Raw genomic sequence first — 18,038 nt, forward strand, 5'->3', positions numbered from 1 at the left:
ACAGAGCTAGATGGACCTTTGGTCTGACCCAGTATGCCTAATCTTATGTAAGGTGTGAGACTTTCTCCTTATTGCTCAATCTTTGTAATCAGCCATCTCCCTAGTAGTCACCACATCTTCCTGGGGAAGGGTCCCCCCCCCCCTTTTAAACTTCCCCCTCCAGGCAGAACAAGCCTATAGGTATCTGGTTAGTGCTGTCTGCTCCCAGAGGAGCTTGCTAGCCTTCTCCTTAGGAGACAAAAGGTGTGCCTGCTCACAAGGCGAAACAGCTCACATTTTAAACAGAGATGATCCTAAATTGTCTACCAGATCCAAAAACCAGTGACTGGGGATCGGGGAAAGAGTATGGATCCAGCTCTGAATTTTGTGGCTCACACCCCTGTTTATAATGACTTGAAACCCAAAACCGAACTCAATGTTGGGGAAGTTCAGATCTGGGTTTGCTTTTACTTCCACACCTCCTGATTTGGGCCAATGTGTCATTTCAAAACACAGTCTCTAACATCCTCCACGTGCCAGCACTGGAGATCTCTGAGCAAGGACAGTTCTAAACTCCACGGTAATTGGAGAGTCTGGTTTTATGGGTGACAGACTGCGAGAGGGGAGGGAAATGATAAACGGTTTGGGAAAATGCAGGGTCACTAGGTGCCCCCCAAATCATTAAACCCTGTTTTCCCTCCTGTCACTGTGCAGTAAGATTTCGCTGCACAAGCCTCAAGAAGCAGGTGGTTCGTGAGTAAATCCAAAGGGCAGAGCAGAAAACTTGGCCGAGGAGGCTGCACCGCGCACAGGATATAGGAAAAACTTGCAGCTTCCTTTCCCTCAGCGTAGCCGCCTTGTAAAATGAAAGTACATAAGCCCCACCAGGGGGCTGGGCTGCCGGGTTCCGCTCTCCGGCGGGGCAGTGGGAGGAGGAAGAGAAGGGGGGGGGGGCATCTAATTGGTCACCTTCCCCCTCTCCCCCCCCCCACTCCGGGAGGGCTAGGCTTCAAGGCAGTCTCGCTCTGCATCGCCAGTTCCAGGGCTCAGCTTCTTGCAGCAGCAGCAGCGCTCGGCTCAAGCCGCGATCGCAGGTACGGGCAGCGCTGCTGGGTTGGGCGGCTCCTCTTTTCCCACCTGCTGGTACAGGGGGTGGCAGCGAGGTGGGGAGGTGAGGGGCTTAGGTGGAGGAAGCGGACAGTTTGCATCCCCTGGCAAACGTGGGGGAGCTGCTCTAACAAGGAAGAAATAGTTCTGCCGAGGCAACTCCCAGGGTGTGTGCTTCTCTTACCTAGAGGTTTCTCTCTTTCCGGCTTGGGGCACCTGTGACACCAAGGCTGATTGATGGCTGAGCCATATCCAGGAGAGCTAAGGAAGGGGTAATTGGCCCTAATTCATATCGTGTAGAATGCGCCTAGATTCTGCAGTGATAGATTCATCTGAAATAATAGTTCATTTTAGCTGTTAATGTGCCCCCCCCCGTTGTCTGCGAAGACAAGGGAGTAAACAAATAAGTACAATAAGTGATATATCCCACCAGTCAGTGGAAAAAGGCAGACAGGTAAATTATCTGCCTGGCCTGATAGACTTTCATGATCATTTCATAAGCGAGCAATATCAAGAGAGTTTTCTGCTTCTGATAAGGGTAACACTAGTTTCACAAATTGGGATAATGTAGATGAAAGGTTTTATCTATGCATTTTTAAATTTGTCTCACTGCAACACCCTCAGCAATCACAGCGGTGTGTATTGTCTCTTATATTACCTAAAATATACCCAACAAATACAGTGTATTTTTAATTTAAGAAATCAGACTTGGATGGTTGTTTACAATGGCTAAAAATGGAAATAAGATAGAACTGATTAACAGTCTTGCTCTGCAACAACATTGTAGTCAGTGGGTGGGATGTCATGATATTATTTTATCTTGTGATTTTTATCAAGTAACTAAGAAAAGAACCAACATCATTGCAGAACCTTTTGGACACACTATTTTTTAAAAAAATCTATATAAAAAGTGATTAAAATTACTAAAGTGTGTAGTTTTAGGATTGGTCAATGTACATTGTTTATAAAATTAAACCATGTAAACACAATAAGCTGTAAAATGTTTTACTTTTTATGCAGATGTTTATATCTTCAAATCTAAAAAGAAAATGTCTTGTGTAAGACAATGCAACTTTGTACTTCATGCTGTCTAGTCAGCGATTGTGATAAGATTCCTAACTTCTATTAGCCAGTGAGGTCTTACTTGTTTGCTGTTTTCATTTGCCTTTATTTTCTTTGGTCCCCCTTCTTTTCTCACTGCTGAAATTTAAGCCTTAGTTTAAAAATGCTAGAGCATGCATTTGTTTGTAACAAAAGTTAACATTAGCATGTAAACACACAAAAAAATTAGCTCTGCTGCAGAAATGAGATAACCAGATAACATGGAAGAAATATCAAGACAATAGTATATTAACGGCTGTTGTGATGAAAAAGGCCTGATTTTCCTGTCTGAACATTTTGAGGAATGCAAATGACTTTACTAAGAGCTGCTGTGTGGTTTGCATCTGTGGCATAAATATTTTCATTACTATGTAGAAGGGCACAAACAATAACTGTTGATTCAAGTAGTCCCAAAATATGGGGTGTTTATATCCTAGAGTTTAGTTCTAGTATATACTTTTCTTAAAAACCTATGGACAAAGTGGTCCAATAGAGTCACGTTGTATAAGCTGTCAACAACCATGGCATGCTGCTACATGTAGTATTTTATGTAATACAAGAGACCAGATCCTTATCCCACTGAAGTAAGTGACAGAGCTGCCACTGACAATAAAGGGACCAAAATTTGGCCCTCTTCTCTTCATCCCAATGGGCCCTGTATACATTTGGGGCCAAATTAATTGGTTGTGTAACTGGACAACCCTCTGGAAGTCAACAGAATTGCACCTGTTTTACCAATGCTGAATTTGGCCTCAAAACTTCATATAAAACCTATTGTTCAATAAATAGGCATTTCCACCTCAGAGTATCCTTCTCATAGCCTGTCGTCCCCCGTCCCCCCCACTCGATTTTTATACACATTTTAGACTAGAAATATAAAAAAGTAAAAAATTATATTTGGTAGAGTGGGAACGCGGAGAGTCAGCTGGAATGTGTATGTCATTTCTGTCTTTTTTGATAAAACAGGAACCAAATAGCAGTGATTGGTATTTATTTGATTATCACCCTTTCATGCTGGGAATTATAAGTCACCCTCTGCCTCAGACTAAGCCTGTCAGACAATTATTTACAGTAAGGATAATAAAAGCAGAAAAAACACCATGCCATATAAAGCTTTACCCAGAACTAAAACGATGACAAATAATAAGGGTTGGTTTTACAACAGGACTAGAGGAAAAGAGGAGGTTCTACACACAAGGGGTGACAGTAGTCAGAATAAAACATGCATTTGAAAAAGAAAAACAATTTCAGGTGTTTCTTGAAAGTAGGGTGGGATGGACTGAGATGGGTATCAAGGAAGATTATAGTTCCTCGCTGTAGAGGCCAATACAGCAAAGAGCCTGCTAAAGCATGATGGCAGAATCCCTAAAAAGTGAGAGGTCTACTGAAATGAGGCCTAGAGAGGAATTCCTGAATGTAGAGAGGGTCTACATCCTTACTGAGGTTGCTCTTGGTAATCGTATTGTACCACCCAACTACCTAGGTACTTGGGGAGAAAAGATGAATCTTTAGAGGGAAAAAGGGTACTCTGGTTGGCATAGATGACCCCCATCAGAGATCCTTTTAGGGCCAAGGTCAATAAACTATCTAGCTCCTGAACATCAGATTGAGGCAATATCAGTTTTATCTAATAAAATATTTTCTGGTTAAGGGGGAGAGAAATATTTATCTTCATCAGAATTAATCCTCAAAAATGACAGAGAGAAATTTAATGTCCTTTTGCATTTCTTGCTTCTTACACATTTATACTAAGTTGTGTGTATAGAGGAAGTTCCTGGCATTATCTTGTTTTTCATCCATGCATCTGCATGATATTTCATTAGTAAATGGTTGGAACAACTGAAAATTGGATAGATTGTTTAGACTCTGAATAACTGTAGATTATAATTTTGCATGGGAGATCCAGCTATTTTAAATAATTTATTCATTATAAGGCTAGAAGGAACCATTGTGATTATCTGACATGACTTCCTGCATAACACAGGCCATAAGACTGTCTTGAATTAATTCCTTTTTGAACTAGAGCATTATCTTCTGGAAGAAAATCCAATCTAGATTTAAAAAAAATTGCCAGTGATGGAAAAAAAAATCTACCACAACCTTTTGTAGTTTATTCCAGTTGTTATTTATCCTTGTTAAAAATTTGCACCTTATTTTTTGTCTGAATTAATTTAGCTTCAACTTCCAGCTGTTGGATCTAATCAGTCCTTTGTCTGCTAGATTGAGGAACCCTTTATTATGGAATTTTTGTCCCCCGTTCAGGTACTTATAAACTATGATGAAATTACCCCATAATATTCTTTATTAAGTTAAATAGATTGAACTCCTAGGCTTAGATCCACAAAGGTACTTAGGTGCCTAAGTCCCAGTTTTAAGTACTATTGTGCAATCCACAAAACCCTTGGCTGCTGCCTACCCCTGTAAGCACCAAAAATTTATTTGCTGCCTGAGTTTTTGCTGTGAAAGTTCCCTAGGTACCCAAGTTTCTGCCTCTGGAAATGTGCACGGCTGCCTCACTCTAGGCATCCAGATGCCCACTTCCCACCTAAGGCCCCATGTGATCCTCAAACCAGATAAGCAGAGGAACATCTATCTGACCCGTAGAGCTTGATCTGGTAGGTAGCCTCTGAGTATGCCTACCAAATTGGGTCCCATTTAAAACTCTCTGGAGGAGGCACCACGGCACCACCCACCTTATTACTTTTAGCTCATGGTTTAGCACACTCACCTGGGATGTGAGAGACCCAGATTCAATACAGCCCTGTGTCTGATGGATTTTAACAGGGATCTCCCACTTCCTAGGAGAATGCTCTAACTACTGAACTATGGGATATTTTCATGTGGGTCTCTCTTCTGTTGAGGCTGTTCCACTTTGGATAAATAGAGAAGGGGAATTGGACCCTGGTCTCCCACCTACTAAGTGGGTCCCCTAGCCATCAGGCCGTAGAATCACTCTCTCTGGCCTAATCTCATAGTGAGTGCTCTAACCACCAGGCTAAATGTTATAAGGTGGGCACCACAACCTACTCCTCCTCTGGCCATTTTGTGTAGAATGAGGTTGGTACCTAACTCATTCTCACTAGAAACAGCTTAGGCACCTGTCTGACTCAGAGAAGGGTTTCTGGTTGTGGATCACTAGCAGAGATGGGCACCTGCCTGCAGTCCGGACTATCTTTGTGAGACAGGTAGGGTTTAGGACACACCCCTCTTGTAGGTATCTCCCCAGGGACTAGCTTAGGCAGATCCCCACCTTGGATACCGGCTTTTGAAGATTGCATTCTCAGGCGCCTATTTCTCCTGTCCCCTTCATTGTGTAGGGAGCCTAGGTGCCCAACTCAGGCTTTGTGGATCCCATTGTTCCAGTAGTTTTCTAGGCACCTACAAGTTAGGCAGTGCAATGATCAGCTTAAGGCCCTTTGTGGATCTGGACCCTGGAGTCTGTCATTATCGGGTATATTTTCCAATCCTTTAATCATTCTTGTGGCTCTTCTCTGAACCGCTCCAATTTATCATCATCCTTCTTGAATTGTAGATAGCAGAACTGGTTTTACACCGGTGCCAAATAGAGAGGTAAAATAACCTCTTGATTCCTACTTGAGATTCCCCCTGTTTATACATCCAAGTCTTGCATTAGCTCTTTTAGTCACAGATTTGCACTGGAAAGACAAGACTGTATCCAGGTAGCTGCTAGAGACACAATTTGGCTCTCTCAAACTATGTGAACAATTTAGAGGAGTGAACAGATGGTACAGAGGAAAAAGCCTATGTCATACCGAAAACTGTATAAAGAAACACCGTGGTAAAATGTGCGTATCGCTGGCACTCTTGCTAGTTTGATATTGCATGTGGTATGAGTTTTTAAAAATATTTGGGGATGTGGTCTGATTTCTGTATAAGAGTAGAAAGATCAGTGATTATGCTGTTTAAAGTGCTGGTCTACAGAAATAGTTAAGTGAAGAGAAGGAAGTAGGGCTTGAGTAAACAGATGATTCAAACAATCTACCTTTGGTAGAAATAATTTTTAAAAAAGTGTTTACAAATAGGGAGTGCCATCCCCATGTCGATTTGAGATAGTGGTTTTTCTGAAGATTTACATCTTGCCCCAAATGTTGCTTCTGGTATGACATTTGTTTGATGTTCCCCAAAGTGTCAGAAAGATTTAAATTGGCCCTTTGTTCTTTGTCAATATAAAATTAGTGAGAAAACCAGCTGTGGAGCTGTTACAGGAAATAACTTCCCTACCTTCCAAGCGTGCAACAAGAATTAATATTGAACAGTAGGCCAATTGCTACTGTGCAAACAGCCTTTAGAATTCCCAAAAGGAACAAAACTGCAGACTCTAGTTTATCAGAGTAGACATTTTTCTAGCTCTTGATCACCAGAGCAGCATACAAGAAAAAGGAACTTGCTACAAAGATCACCAGGTTCTCCTCCCAAATTTCAACATTACCTACTTTTTAAGCCTGTGGAGTGCTGCTCTCCCGATCAAGAGAAACTTGTAGTAGAAGAAACCCTGAGGTAGCAATTCTGTCTTTGATTAAATTGTATGGTCAGAATTGCAGAGCTGATAAATTCTGGCTGCTCTACGCTCAGTAGAATCAATGGACTCTGCTCCCTACCATCTTACGTTTCTCCAGCTCAATAAAGTGCCATTACTGAATGAGCTCACGTCCATATGCATGCTAGTGCTAACAGTCATTCTCCTCTTTTACCAATGAAAATAGGTCCTAGAACAAAATAAATATAGTCTTCCCTTGATTGTGAATGAACAAATAAAATTTACCCACAAATGCAACAAAATCTTCTTACTAGTTCAAATGCGTCTTTCATTTATTGGGTCCTGCTGACAGATATAAAAGGAATGAGCCTCAGCCCCATTTATTCTCACAGCAATTTAACTCTTCCTGCCCAGATTCCTTAACCCTGCAGGCCTGAAATGGAAAACCTGCTTTTGGTCTTGGTTCTACTTGGATAGTCCCTGTCCAGCTGTCCAGGGTTTTCTGCGTCCCAGATGAGCATTTTCCCATCACACAAAGTTAACGTTTGTTAGTAGACAAATAAAAAAGGTGTTGAGTTTGTACTATACTTTGTGTATTAATTAGAAATGGGTCTAAGCTGCAAAGTTCAGATTGAAGCTTTTCCATACTTTGGGAGGGTTTGGATCTGGCAAAATCCAATATGACAAAGTGAACGCATAGCTACTGTAGGAATAAAGCCAACCCCAAAAGTTAAAAAAAAAAAAAATCATAAGTGTGCCTAAAAAATTTAGACAATTTTTTTTTTACTGCCTCCTGATTTTTGAGCTCCCCTGCCCACTTCAAATGTGAGAGAGACAATTAGTATTGACAACTCTCTCAAATTTATAGTGAGTAACATAATTCTGGCCACTGATGAAGGAGATTTCTCTAGAAGACATCAGTGAGATTAGGGCCGCATTGTGCTAGGCATTATATAAACAAAGAGTAAGAGACAGTCCTTCCATGAAAAGTTACAATCTAGTGCAAAATGTTATTTGTGAGAGTTAAAATTTTTTTTATTATATCTCTCTATATATCTATACTGCCCTGCTAATCCTATATTACGTAGTAGACTATTTACTGCTGACACTAAATTACTTTAACAGGATCTTAAAAATTAGTTTCTAGATAGAGACGTGGACTGAAATAACTCTTGTGAATGAAGTAAGATTCTCTATTTGCAGAAGAGGTGTGGCAATGACATGAACAATAAATATAAAATATTTCTTAAGCTATTTTAAAGATTACACACACCATGTATGGTATAAAGAAAAGGAGTACTTGTGGCACCTTAGAGACTAACAAATTTATTTGAGCATAAGCTTTCGTGAGCTACAGCTCACTTCCTCAGATGTATGGTATGCGTCTAAATGTTTCAATGTGTATGATTAATATTTAAATTGATAGTCAACAACTGTTTTCTTTCTTCACTTTTGTGCTCACAGCCATACTAAGGTATTCATGACACCTTTTAAGTGGCAGAGCTTCAGTTCTAAGTTCTTTCCAGTTCTCTAAGGTGAATTGCTCACTCACCAGGAACTAGTCTAAAAGCAGGAACTTATTGAAAGTTATTGTAAACATACTTTAGAACAGGGGCTCTCAAACTATTTTCTGGAACCCCCGTTGAAAATATTTCAGGCTCTGATGACCCCCCCCCAAACGAAAAAAAAAAAAGTAGTGATGACCCCTTCCCCCATACCATTCTTACTTCTGCTGGCAGCAGCGCAGCCTTCAGTGCTGGGCACCTGGCGAGCAGCTGCCACTCTGCAGCCACCCAGCTCAGAAGGCAGTGCAGAAGTAAAGTAGCAGTACCATGACCCCCTCCCTCCTACAATTGGTTGGCAACCCCCTTTTGGGTCGGGACCCCCAGTGTGAGAAATGCTACATTAGAGGAACAGTTCAGGTACAAAAAACAGAGCTATTGGGGTCAGGGGTTATATTGATTCCAAATCTCACATAATCTGTTCCTAGTTTTCCCTTGTGCATGCCACATGACCACTACACAATATACTGTGAATAATGGTCTCTGCTTGAGAAAGACTGGAACAACAAGGGGATTTATGGTTAATCAGGACTAGAGTATGATGCAAGAGTTGTATACCAGCAGTATTTACTACTCCTGACACTACCGTTAAAGAGCCATGATTCCCTCTCTTTCATAAGCACTAGACTCATTCACAAACTCATCTTCTTGAAATAGATCAGCTGATTCTAGCAACCATAAAGAACAATATGATGAGAAAAATGTTGCTAATAGTATAGCTCTCGGGGAATATTTTTCATGCTTCTACTTTTCTATGTACCTGACTGTTTTGTTTGGTTTTTAATTTTTTGCACCAAGTAGGTAAAGAATATCACAAATACAAAAGGGGATCTGATTTGAACGTAGCAGTTAAAGGCAAAATAGTCCGAGTAACTTTATACATATTACAGGGCTTTTACCTGTGAGAAGAAAGCCAAAACTAGGATTGTTTAGCCCAAAGAGAATGAGTAAGAACTCTTTTTTAAAAAAAGATTGAGATAATAAAATCTGATCAGTCCCTCCTTTTTCCATTATTCCATAATATGAAAACAAGGGTTGCTCCAAGTTAATAGCAGGCATATTTAAAACAAAAAGAAAAACTTCATACATGATGATTATTTTCTCTTTATTTTCAAGTGTGGCAATGAGAGTGGTGCTGCAGAAGGCACAAAATAAGTCACTCAGTTCTCAGCCCAAAGTATTTTCCATCCATGAGGCAAAATGAAGAAGGCACCCTAGGGAGCTGAGAGGAAAGAATAACTTGTAGTCAGCCTGGGGAAATCCTATTACCTATTGCAGGAGGTCATAGTCAAGAGTTGTGGCTTTAACAACAAAGAGTCTGGATAAATTTATGACCATTTGTAATTAAACATGCTAAGATAAGAGGAATCACATTTCACGCTATCAAGTGTAAACTCTTAATTTCAGGGATCAAGAGGGAACCTCCATATTGCTTTTCCCACTTAAGTGTGGATATATTTCACCTTTTATGGAGGCAAGTAATGTAAACCACTGTTAGAGGCAGGATACTGGATATGCTGAATCACTGGTCCAGTCTGATAAGGTGAAACACATCCATGCAGCCTGACTCTTTAAGAGAGACTACCTCTAATTTTCAGAATTGCATTGGCTATTTATCCCCTCTGATAATTGAAAAAGCTCTTTGGCCTGGATCGGATCTTGAGCTATTTTTACTCGATTGTGACTATTGTCTTGAATGGAGTTACTCCTGATTTACACTGAATTAAATGAGAAAAGAACCAGGGCTCTGTGTCCCGTGTACTTCAATGGCGTTCAAAGGCATGTGTTTATCTCCTCAAGTCTGTATATAGCATACCACAAGCTTAAAAAACAAAAAAAGTGTAGTTGTGAAAAACATAGTGCCCCACTCCCTGGGAATGTGTGTTTGCGTTTTGCCATCACAAAGAACAGTGTGGTTTTCACCCTGAAATCCCACTCATCTGAGAGAATCTGCTAGAGGCAAAGTTGCCCTTGCAAATAATGCATTTCATGTGTACTATGGACAATTATATCTAGTAATCCAATTTACACACAGGCCCATTTTCACACAGATTGAGATTTTGCACATCTTTGGGTACAGTTTTGAAGTCTGTCTTAAAATTTGACTGAGTCACATTTTTGCTGTTTAAAATAAAACTAGCACGTGTCAGAGAGGAGTGGGAGTTTGAGAGTCTCTGCTTTCATCAAAAGCAAACCAACGTGTTTCGACTTCTCCTTTCTGGTAGCATTAATACACTTAAAATCTCCCTTTGTGCATTTTTTTTTCCTGTTTCCACTTTTGAAATCATATGACAGACTTTGGTAACAACCAGTTTGTTATATTTATATGAAATTTACCTTTAATAGATTTTTTAAAATTTGTTTATCGGTTTCATACAATATACTAGCAGACTGAGTACAGAGGTAGAAGGCTTACTGCTTTTCACCTCTTAACTAACATAGGACCCAGTTCTGCAATCCTTACTCATAATGAGTGGTAGTTACTCACAGGACTAATCCCACACTGGCTACTCATGAGTAACTACTACTCAGTTGAGTAAGGGCTGCAGATTTGGGATCAGAATTGAGATATCTGTACGTGCTATGAAACTGTACCCATCCCAACTTTCTACAAAATCAATTCTTTAAATTGAAGCAGGAAAGTTAACATGATAAACATAATATTTAGCCTATTATGTAAACAGCAGTCCCAGACTGATGGTACTTTCAAGCAATTCATTTGTCTGACTGGCAAAACAAAGCTTGGAGAAGAACAGTTGTGCAGGATAGGAGGAGGAGAGATTTAAAAACCAGTTTCTGGATGGGAGCTCATCAGTTAAGCATAGTGGCTTTGCTCCACAGAACATGAATTACCAGATAAATAATGAGCAGTACTTGTGGCACCTTAGAGTCTACCAAATTTAGTCTCTAAATCCCCACCATTAACCACAGCCTGGACCAGTCCATACAAGAGATCCACTTCATGGACACTACAGTGCAAATAAGTGATGGTCACATAAGCACCACCCTATACCGGAAACTTACTGACTGCTACACTTACCTACATGTCTCCAGCTTTCATCCAGACCACATCACACGATCCATTATCTACAGCCAAGCTCTAAGATACAACCGCATTTGCTCCAACCCCTCAGACAGGGACAAATACCTACAGGATCTCTATTAAGCGTTCTTAAAACTACAATACCCACCTGGTGAAGTGAAGAAACAGATTGGCAGAACCAGAAGGGTACCCAGAAGTCACCTACTACAGAACAGGTCCAACAAAGAAAGTAACAGAACGCCACTAGCCATCACCTAGAGCCCCCAACTAAAACCTCTCTAGCACATCATTAAGGAGCTACAGCCTATCCTAAAGGACAATCCCTCACTCTCACAGACCTTGGGAGACAGACCAGTCCACACTTACAGTCAGCCCCCAACCTGAAGCCAATGCTCACCTACAGCTACACACCACACAACAAAAAACACTAACCCAGGAACCTATCCCTACAACAAACCCCGTTGCCAACTCTGTCCACATATCTAGTCAAGGGACACCATCATAGGACCTAGCCACATGAGCCACACCATCAGGGGCTTGTTCACCTGCACATCTACAAATGTGATATATGTCATCATGTGCCAGCAGTACCCCTCTGCCATGTACATTGGCCAAACCGGACAGTCTCTATGCAAAAGTGTAAATGGACACAAATCAGATATCAAGAATTCAAACATTCAAAAACCAGTCGGAGAACACTTCAATCTCCCTGGAGACTCAGACTTAAAAGTGACAATTTCTCAACAAAAAAAACCAAAAACTTTCCAAACCAGACTTCAGCGAGAAACTGCAGAACTGGAATTAATTTGAAAATTTGAAGTTTCATGGACACCATCAAATTAGGCCCGAATAAAGACTGGGAGTGGATGGGTCACTACAAAAACTAATTTCCCCATGCTAATTTCCCCCTACTGTTATTCACACCTTTTTGTCAACTGTTTGAAATGGGCCACCCTGATTACATTGGCCTCATTACCACTACAAAAGTGATTTTTCCTCCTGTTGAGAGTAGCCCACTTCCACTTTAATTGAATTGTCTCGTTAGCACTGACCCCCCACTTGGTAAGGCAACTCCCATCTTTTCATGTACTGTGTATATATACCTGCCTTCTGTATTTTCCACTCCATGCATCTGAGGAAGTAGGTTTTAGCCCATAAAAGCTTATGCCCAAATACATGTCAGTCTCTAAGGTGCCACAAGTACCCCTCGTTGTTTTTGCTGATACAGACTAACACAAAACCTACCAGATAAATGTTATCATACCTAAGGTGGGGTCAAAACTTGGAAAAAATATAGAGAGTTCAGTTGGGTTTTATTTTTGGTTTTGCTATTCTGGCTAATGACATTCAGATTTGTGTCAAACATATATCCGGTAACATTTGAGATTGTTGGTGGAAGGTTTATTTCCACTGTTTTTCTGAACCATTCTGTCAGATTTCATCTTGCACAAATGTCTGTATGGTTCATCAAAAAGTGAAAATCCAGTAGGACATTATTTAGATGTAAAAAGGTGCAGGCCAGATTTGGCTGCCTTATCCCCTTGCTATTTATTGGAACATCCACTCTGAAATGCTTATCATCCCTATGAAGCTTAACATTAAACTTTGAAAACATTTCTTCAGCTGGTATAAATGCTTTAAGTTTCATCACCAAGCTCACAGTGAATAATTGTTTCAATGAGAGACTACAATTCAATGTTTGGGAATGGGAGTAGGAGATCTGGGTTCCAGGACCAGCTCTACTTCTGACTCGTAACATGACACTAGTCAGATTTCTCACTCTCTCCATGTCTTTTCCCCATCTGGAAAAGGGGAATGCTGATATGCATCTTTGTAAAGAGCTTTGATCTCTACAGATGACAAGAGCTGTATAATAGTATTTAACATGTATATTGACAGATTTAGGAGTAAGGTTCTCACCTATTGGTATTTGTTATGAGGAACCAAATAAGCATGTTGTGATGGCATGCTAGTACACTTGCATGTCTGCCTCATGTAAAGTTGACTCATTGCATATTGACACAAAGTTTTGACACCTAAAATAAAGTTGGAAGGTATTAATGGCTTGATTTTTCAGAGGTGCTGAGCATTGCAACTGCCACTGATTTCTATGGTAGTTGTGGGTACTCACAAACTCTGCAAATTAGATTATAATTGCTACCACGTGAGATAGGCCTGCAAGAACTGGGGCAGATCCTTGACAACAGGTATTGTGAAAATCGGGAAGGGTGGCAACCTGAAACTCACAACTGGCTGGAACAAGATGAGTGATGTGTCATCGGAGGGCAGTTTCAGTTTCTAAATAATGATTTAATAAGTAGTAGAATGCTTGAACGAAGTTGCAGAAGGAAGAATCAAAACCTGCAGTGATGAAGCACAGGTATTGATATTTTGGTGCCTTACAAGTAAGTTAGATTGTGTGGACTCTTCTAAGAACTATTACTATTCTGAAAAGGAAAGTTTAAAAATAACGTGTGAGGGTTTAGTTATGCTGACTTATTTTTAGGAGTGGAAGTTGTGGATAAAAAGCCCCCGCTGCCTGAAAAATGTACAGTTATGTAATCAGCTACAGATTCTACAATAGATCCTGCTAAGCTCCTCAAATAGTAATATATTGTTAGAATAATAGGGAGTTGGTTCCTAACTATAGGGGTGTGCATTAAACAATGTTTGTGTAAATAATCACCAGTAGCAAACAGGATTGTGTTTCCACAGGGTTGACAGTGACTGATCTTTTTTAGAAAAAATGCATTGTCTTTGTTTAAAGTATTTTTTGTGGTTTAGGACTGTTCTGATTTAGTGGTGGCTGGCAATGCAGTTTTGAAATCCCAGTTAATTTTGCTTTTGTCTTACATGCCTCTGTAGGTTTTAAATGCTTAAAACAGAATAGAATTATGGGATTACAAACTGAGGCAAATATTGATTGGTATCACTTTCACCTGCCATCTGGAACAGCAATTAGTTTAACAGAACACAATGGAGGCGAGAGAGAGAGAGACACACCGAAATTGGGAAAGGGAGGAAGAAATTGTAGACAGGAATATTTTAAGATGGACTGCAGTCAGCACTGAATATTTTTTAAGTCATTGAAGAATTTGTATTTTCTTACCTATCCTTCTCCTATCAACTCTGTGTCTGATCTTTTCTTTTTTAAAAAGGAGTGTCAAACTGATCCCCAAATTTGATGCTTGAGTAAGTGATGTGAGCAGATAAGACGAGTGCTAGCTATAATAATCTTTCTTCACCACAGGAAAGCAGTTTTATCAAATGATCAGCAAAATGAAGTGTGTGTGTGTGTGTCATATATATATATATATATATATATATATATATACACACACACACACACACACATATATGACACACACACACACTTTTCATATATATGCCTGTGCATGCATGAGTGAGAGAGGGAGAAAGTTCTTGTTACTCTTTAGCCAGCTATATATTTATAAGAATATAAAAAAGTACCACTTCAACTTTTATCACCGTTTAGATGTAAATTTCTGATCTGTTTTCATAGTTTTTAAATTTACATGTAAACCCTGGACTCATTTTATAGTAGATGCACAAATATACAGTACTTTGAGAGGATGGAATAGCTGCTGTGAGTGAATCTATATCTGTGCAGGTGAGCAGGTAGAGATGTATGGGGAGGGGGGGGTAAGAGAGCTGGTAGAACAAACAACAAGGGACACTCAGTGACAGGACCAGACTAGGAGAAGAGGTGAAGGTTATAATTTCACATGCTGTCACCATAAATGATGTAACATTAAACAATTTTTAAAATTTATTAACTATTTGGGTCTAGATGGAGACTAAAGCAAAAGGTGGACTGGGCAGTGACATAGAAGGCACCCAAATTTTGTTTAAAATTATTATAATGTAATATTTGAGAGGGTTTGTAGCTTTTTGAATATTTTTAGCACAGTATTGAGAGATTGGTCATTTTATCCATTCTATATCTGTATAGTTCACCAAGAATTTATAAGGACAAACTTACATATATTTCCTGAATGAATTTTGAAACATTCAGTTGTGCAATGATGTGCTAATGGACTTGGACACTGAACTCCCTTTCTCATTAATGGGAAGGCCTTTGCCTCCAGGCACATGATAAATAACAGCCATAAATTAGAACCTTTAGAAAGCTGAAGACACCTGTTTATAGGTGGAAGGGAAAAATTCTCACTTGTTGATTTGGGGAACTTTCAGTATTTGCCTAGAGCTTTTTTTTTTTTTTTTTTTTCCAAACTTTGACATTTCCAGTCACTAGTGCCTCATGTGAGAGCTCATTTTTAATCTTAGACCTCACAAGACATTTTGGCCCAAATTTTCAAACACGTCCACTAATATTGGGTGCTTTAGTTTTGGGGCACTCAACTTGAGATATTGAAGACCCAACTTCCAGAGACATTGAACACCCACAACTCCATCTGACTGGTACCAATTACAGTGGGAAGACTATTAAACAGGTCTGATATCTACATAAAGACTGTGTGAGTTCACTGATAAGGATTTTTAAAGGTGACTAGCAATTCTGAGTGCCCCAATTGTTAGGTGCCCAATTTGAGACACTTTTTAAAGGGGCCTGATTATGAGAACCAGGTACTAGGCACTTTCTGAAATTGGACACCCAAAAATTGATGTACCCCAAATCACTAATCATTTCTGAAATCTTGTCCAATATAATTTGAGGTGAATTTTCAAAACATGATCTCTATTACATATTCACTTTTTGTATATTACCATTTATGCATACAAATAATATGCAAAATTACATGTGCACAAATGGAGGCCATTTTGAAAATGTGGCCCAGTGTATCTAAAATAAATGTCAGAACAAATTGGTACCGATTGTGCCACTTTTCTTTTGCCTTGTATCCCTATCTTGAATTCCTGCCTCTGAACAATAGTTTCCTGTTGAATTTATGATGTCTATTAAAAAATATGAACCGTGAGAGAGTTATAAAAATAATGAGCATGAAATTTTTTTTCCCCAACTGCTGAAACTGTCATAGGAACAGTAGGAAGGAACTGTTATTCATATAGACTTCTTATTGTGCAACAGTTTTAAATGGTTATTTATCTGAAGTATTTCTCAAGGTTTATGGGGAGTTATTTAGAGATAACATCTCAGTAAAGCCTCTAGTACACACCAATCCTCTGCATATGATCTCTTACACCAGCCTTGGCTGATTAACAGTCTCTGATGTACAGTCCAAATTTTAAATAAAATTCATGCCTAGCCTTAAGAGTGAATACAGAATTGTAGCTCATGGAGACTGTAGATCTAAGCATGTGATATTCCATTTTGATCCATATGGTATCCATACACAAGATATGGGGTGCTGCAATGAACTTAATTTTTTGTCAGTCAGGTACAGCCCTCAGGCTCCTGGCAATGTGCCAATGTAGCCCTCAGTTGAACAGTGTTTGAACATTCCTGTCTAATAGTTAACTTTTGTTAATTTCCAGGATGTTGGATCAGAGTTATATTTTCCAAAGTTTTCAGGTAGCTTCACTTGCTAGCACCATCCCTTTTCAATGCAACAATACAAACAGTCTATATTAATCTATAGGCCTCTTTTTCACCCAAAAGTCTAATATAGTATAGTAAAGCTCTCTTCTCTCCCCCCTCCCCCTTTACAGGATTTGATATTCAATGGCTGGAAACAGAGATATCAAGTGGCCAAAATGAATGTGAACCCTATCTTAGAGGAGGTTCTGATTAAAAGATCACAACAGAAGAAAAGAACTTCTCCCTTAAATTACAAAGAAAGGCTTTTCGTGCTTACAGAATCAATGTTGACATACTATGAAGGTCGAGCAGAGGTAGGAGATAAGGTTTTATATTCCATTGCCTTTGTTCTTTCTTGAGAAAAAGACTTGCTTTTTTGTATTAATGGTTTTCTTCCTGTAATATATTGAATCTTTTCTGTTCTGGGAGGTGTGATAGCTGTGGGTGCTACTGAATGGGTATTATCCATCACTTCCCTGATGGATAGCACAGATTTATGGAGACTTAAATGATCAATCCATTCAAAAACAAGTGTAAACAAGGATCTAACCAAAGTCTCTGTCAACTATTAATCCATAAAATGATTTTAATACCACTTTCTGAGAAGTATTTAAGCCAGGATGATAATCTCAGCCTCCTGAGTACTGTGTTAGAAAGGCTTGAGCTACAGCAGGAAGTTTAAAGGTACCATTTCCTACAGGGCTGTTGAGTACTACAACCCCTGTTGAGCCTAAGACTCCCACATGTTAGTATAGGCACTCATGCAAGTACTCCCTCCAACCCCCCGTGCACACATTAATATCTCCCACCTGAGTTAGGTGGTGTTTTCAACCTGGGCTAGCAGACACTCCTCAGGATAAGGGTTAGAGCCTGGCTTCTGCCTTTGATCAGGCTGGTAACCTGCCCACTTTTCACTGAGCACGCTAGCTAAATCACTCAAGGGCTGATATTCCTCCAGTGCCTTCCCACAATTTCCACTTTGTGCCCAGAAGGACTGACAAGTTCTCAGAGATCACTGTGAAAGAACTATAGAGTTCAGCACAAAGAACCATGGATTATGCCCCCAGAATCTTAGCAACACACACTGTCGAACACAGCACTAGTGAGGACATAGTAACTTGGGTATGACTTTACAGTATAACTGCTCACACCCAGGCTAACTCTGCAGCAAAGACACACCCAAAGAGACAGGAACCAGTAGCATACACTAAGACAGAGAACACAGTC

The 18,038-nt window shown here is 39.8% G+C and overlaps 1 protein-coding gene across 7 annotated transcripts in view; it reads left to right on the plus strand.

Moving 5' to 3' along the window:
- Positions 1 to 994: 994 nt before the first annotated feature.
- TEC (tec protein tyrosine kinase) overlaps positions 995 to 18,038 on the plus strand; it is a 97,946-nt gene continuing 80,902 nt past the window's right edge. For 2 of the 7 annotated variants that reach the window (XM_073342099.1, XM_073342104.1), the window contains exons 1-2: positions 999 to 1,073; positions 16,943 to 17,125. In XM_073342099.1, coding sequence (XP_073198200.1) covers positions 16,988 to 17,125 — 138 coding nt within the window. In that variant the 5' untranslated portion in view covers positions 999 to 1,073; positions 16,943 to 16,987. Of the gene's footprint in view, positions 1,074 to 16,942; positions 17,126 to 18,038 lie in introns of those variants that run through there. The other 5 variants (XM_073342106.1, XM_073342101.1, XM_073342103.1 and 2 more) reach the window with 5 other exon arrangements.

This window comes from Lepidochelys kempii, chromosome 4 (assembly GCF_965140265.1).
Source record: "Lepidochelys kempii isolate rLepKem1 chromosome 4, rLepKem1.hap2, whole genome shotgun sequence".
NCBI lineage: Eukaryota > Metazoa > Chordata > Testudines > Cheloniidae > Lepidochelys > Lepidochelys kempii.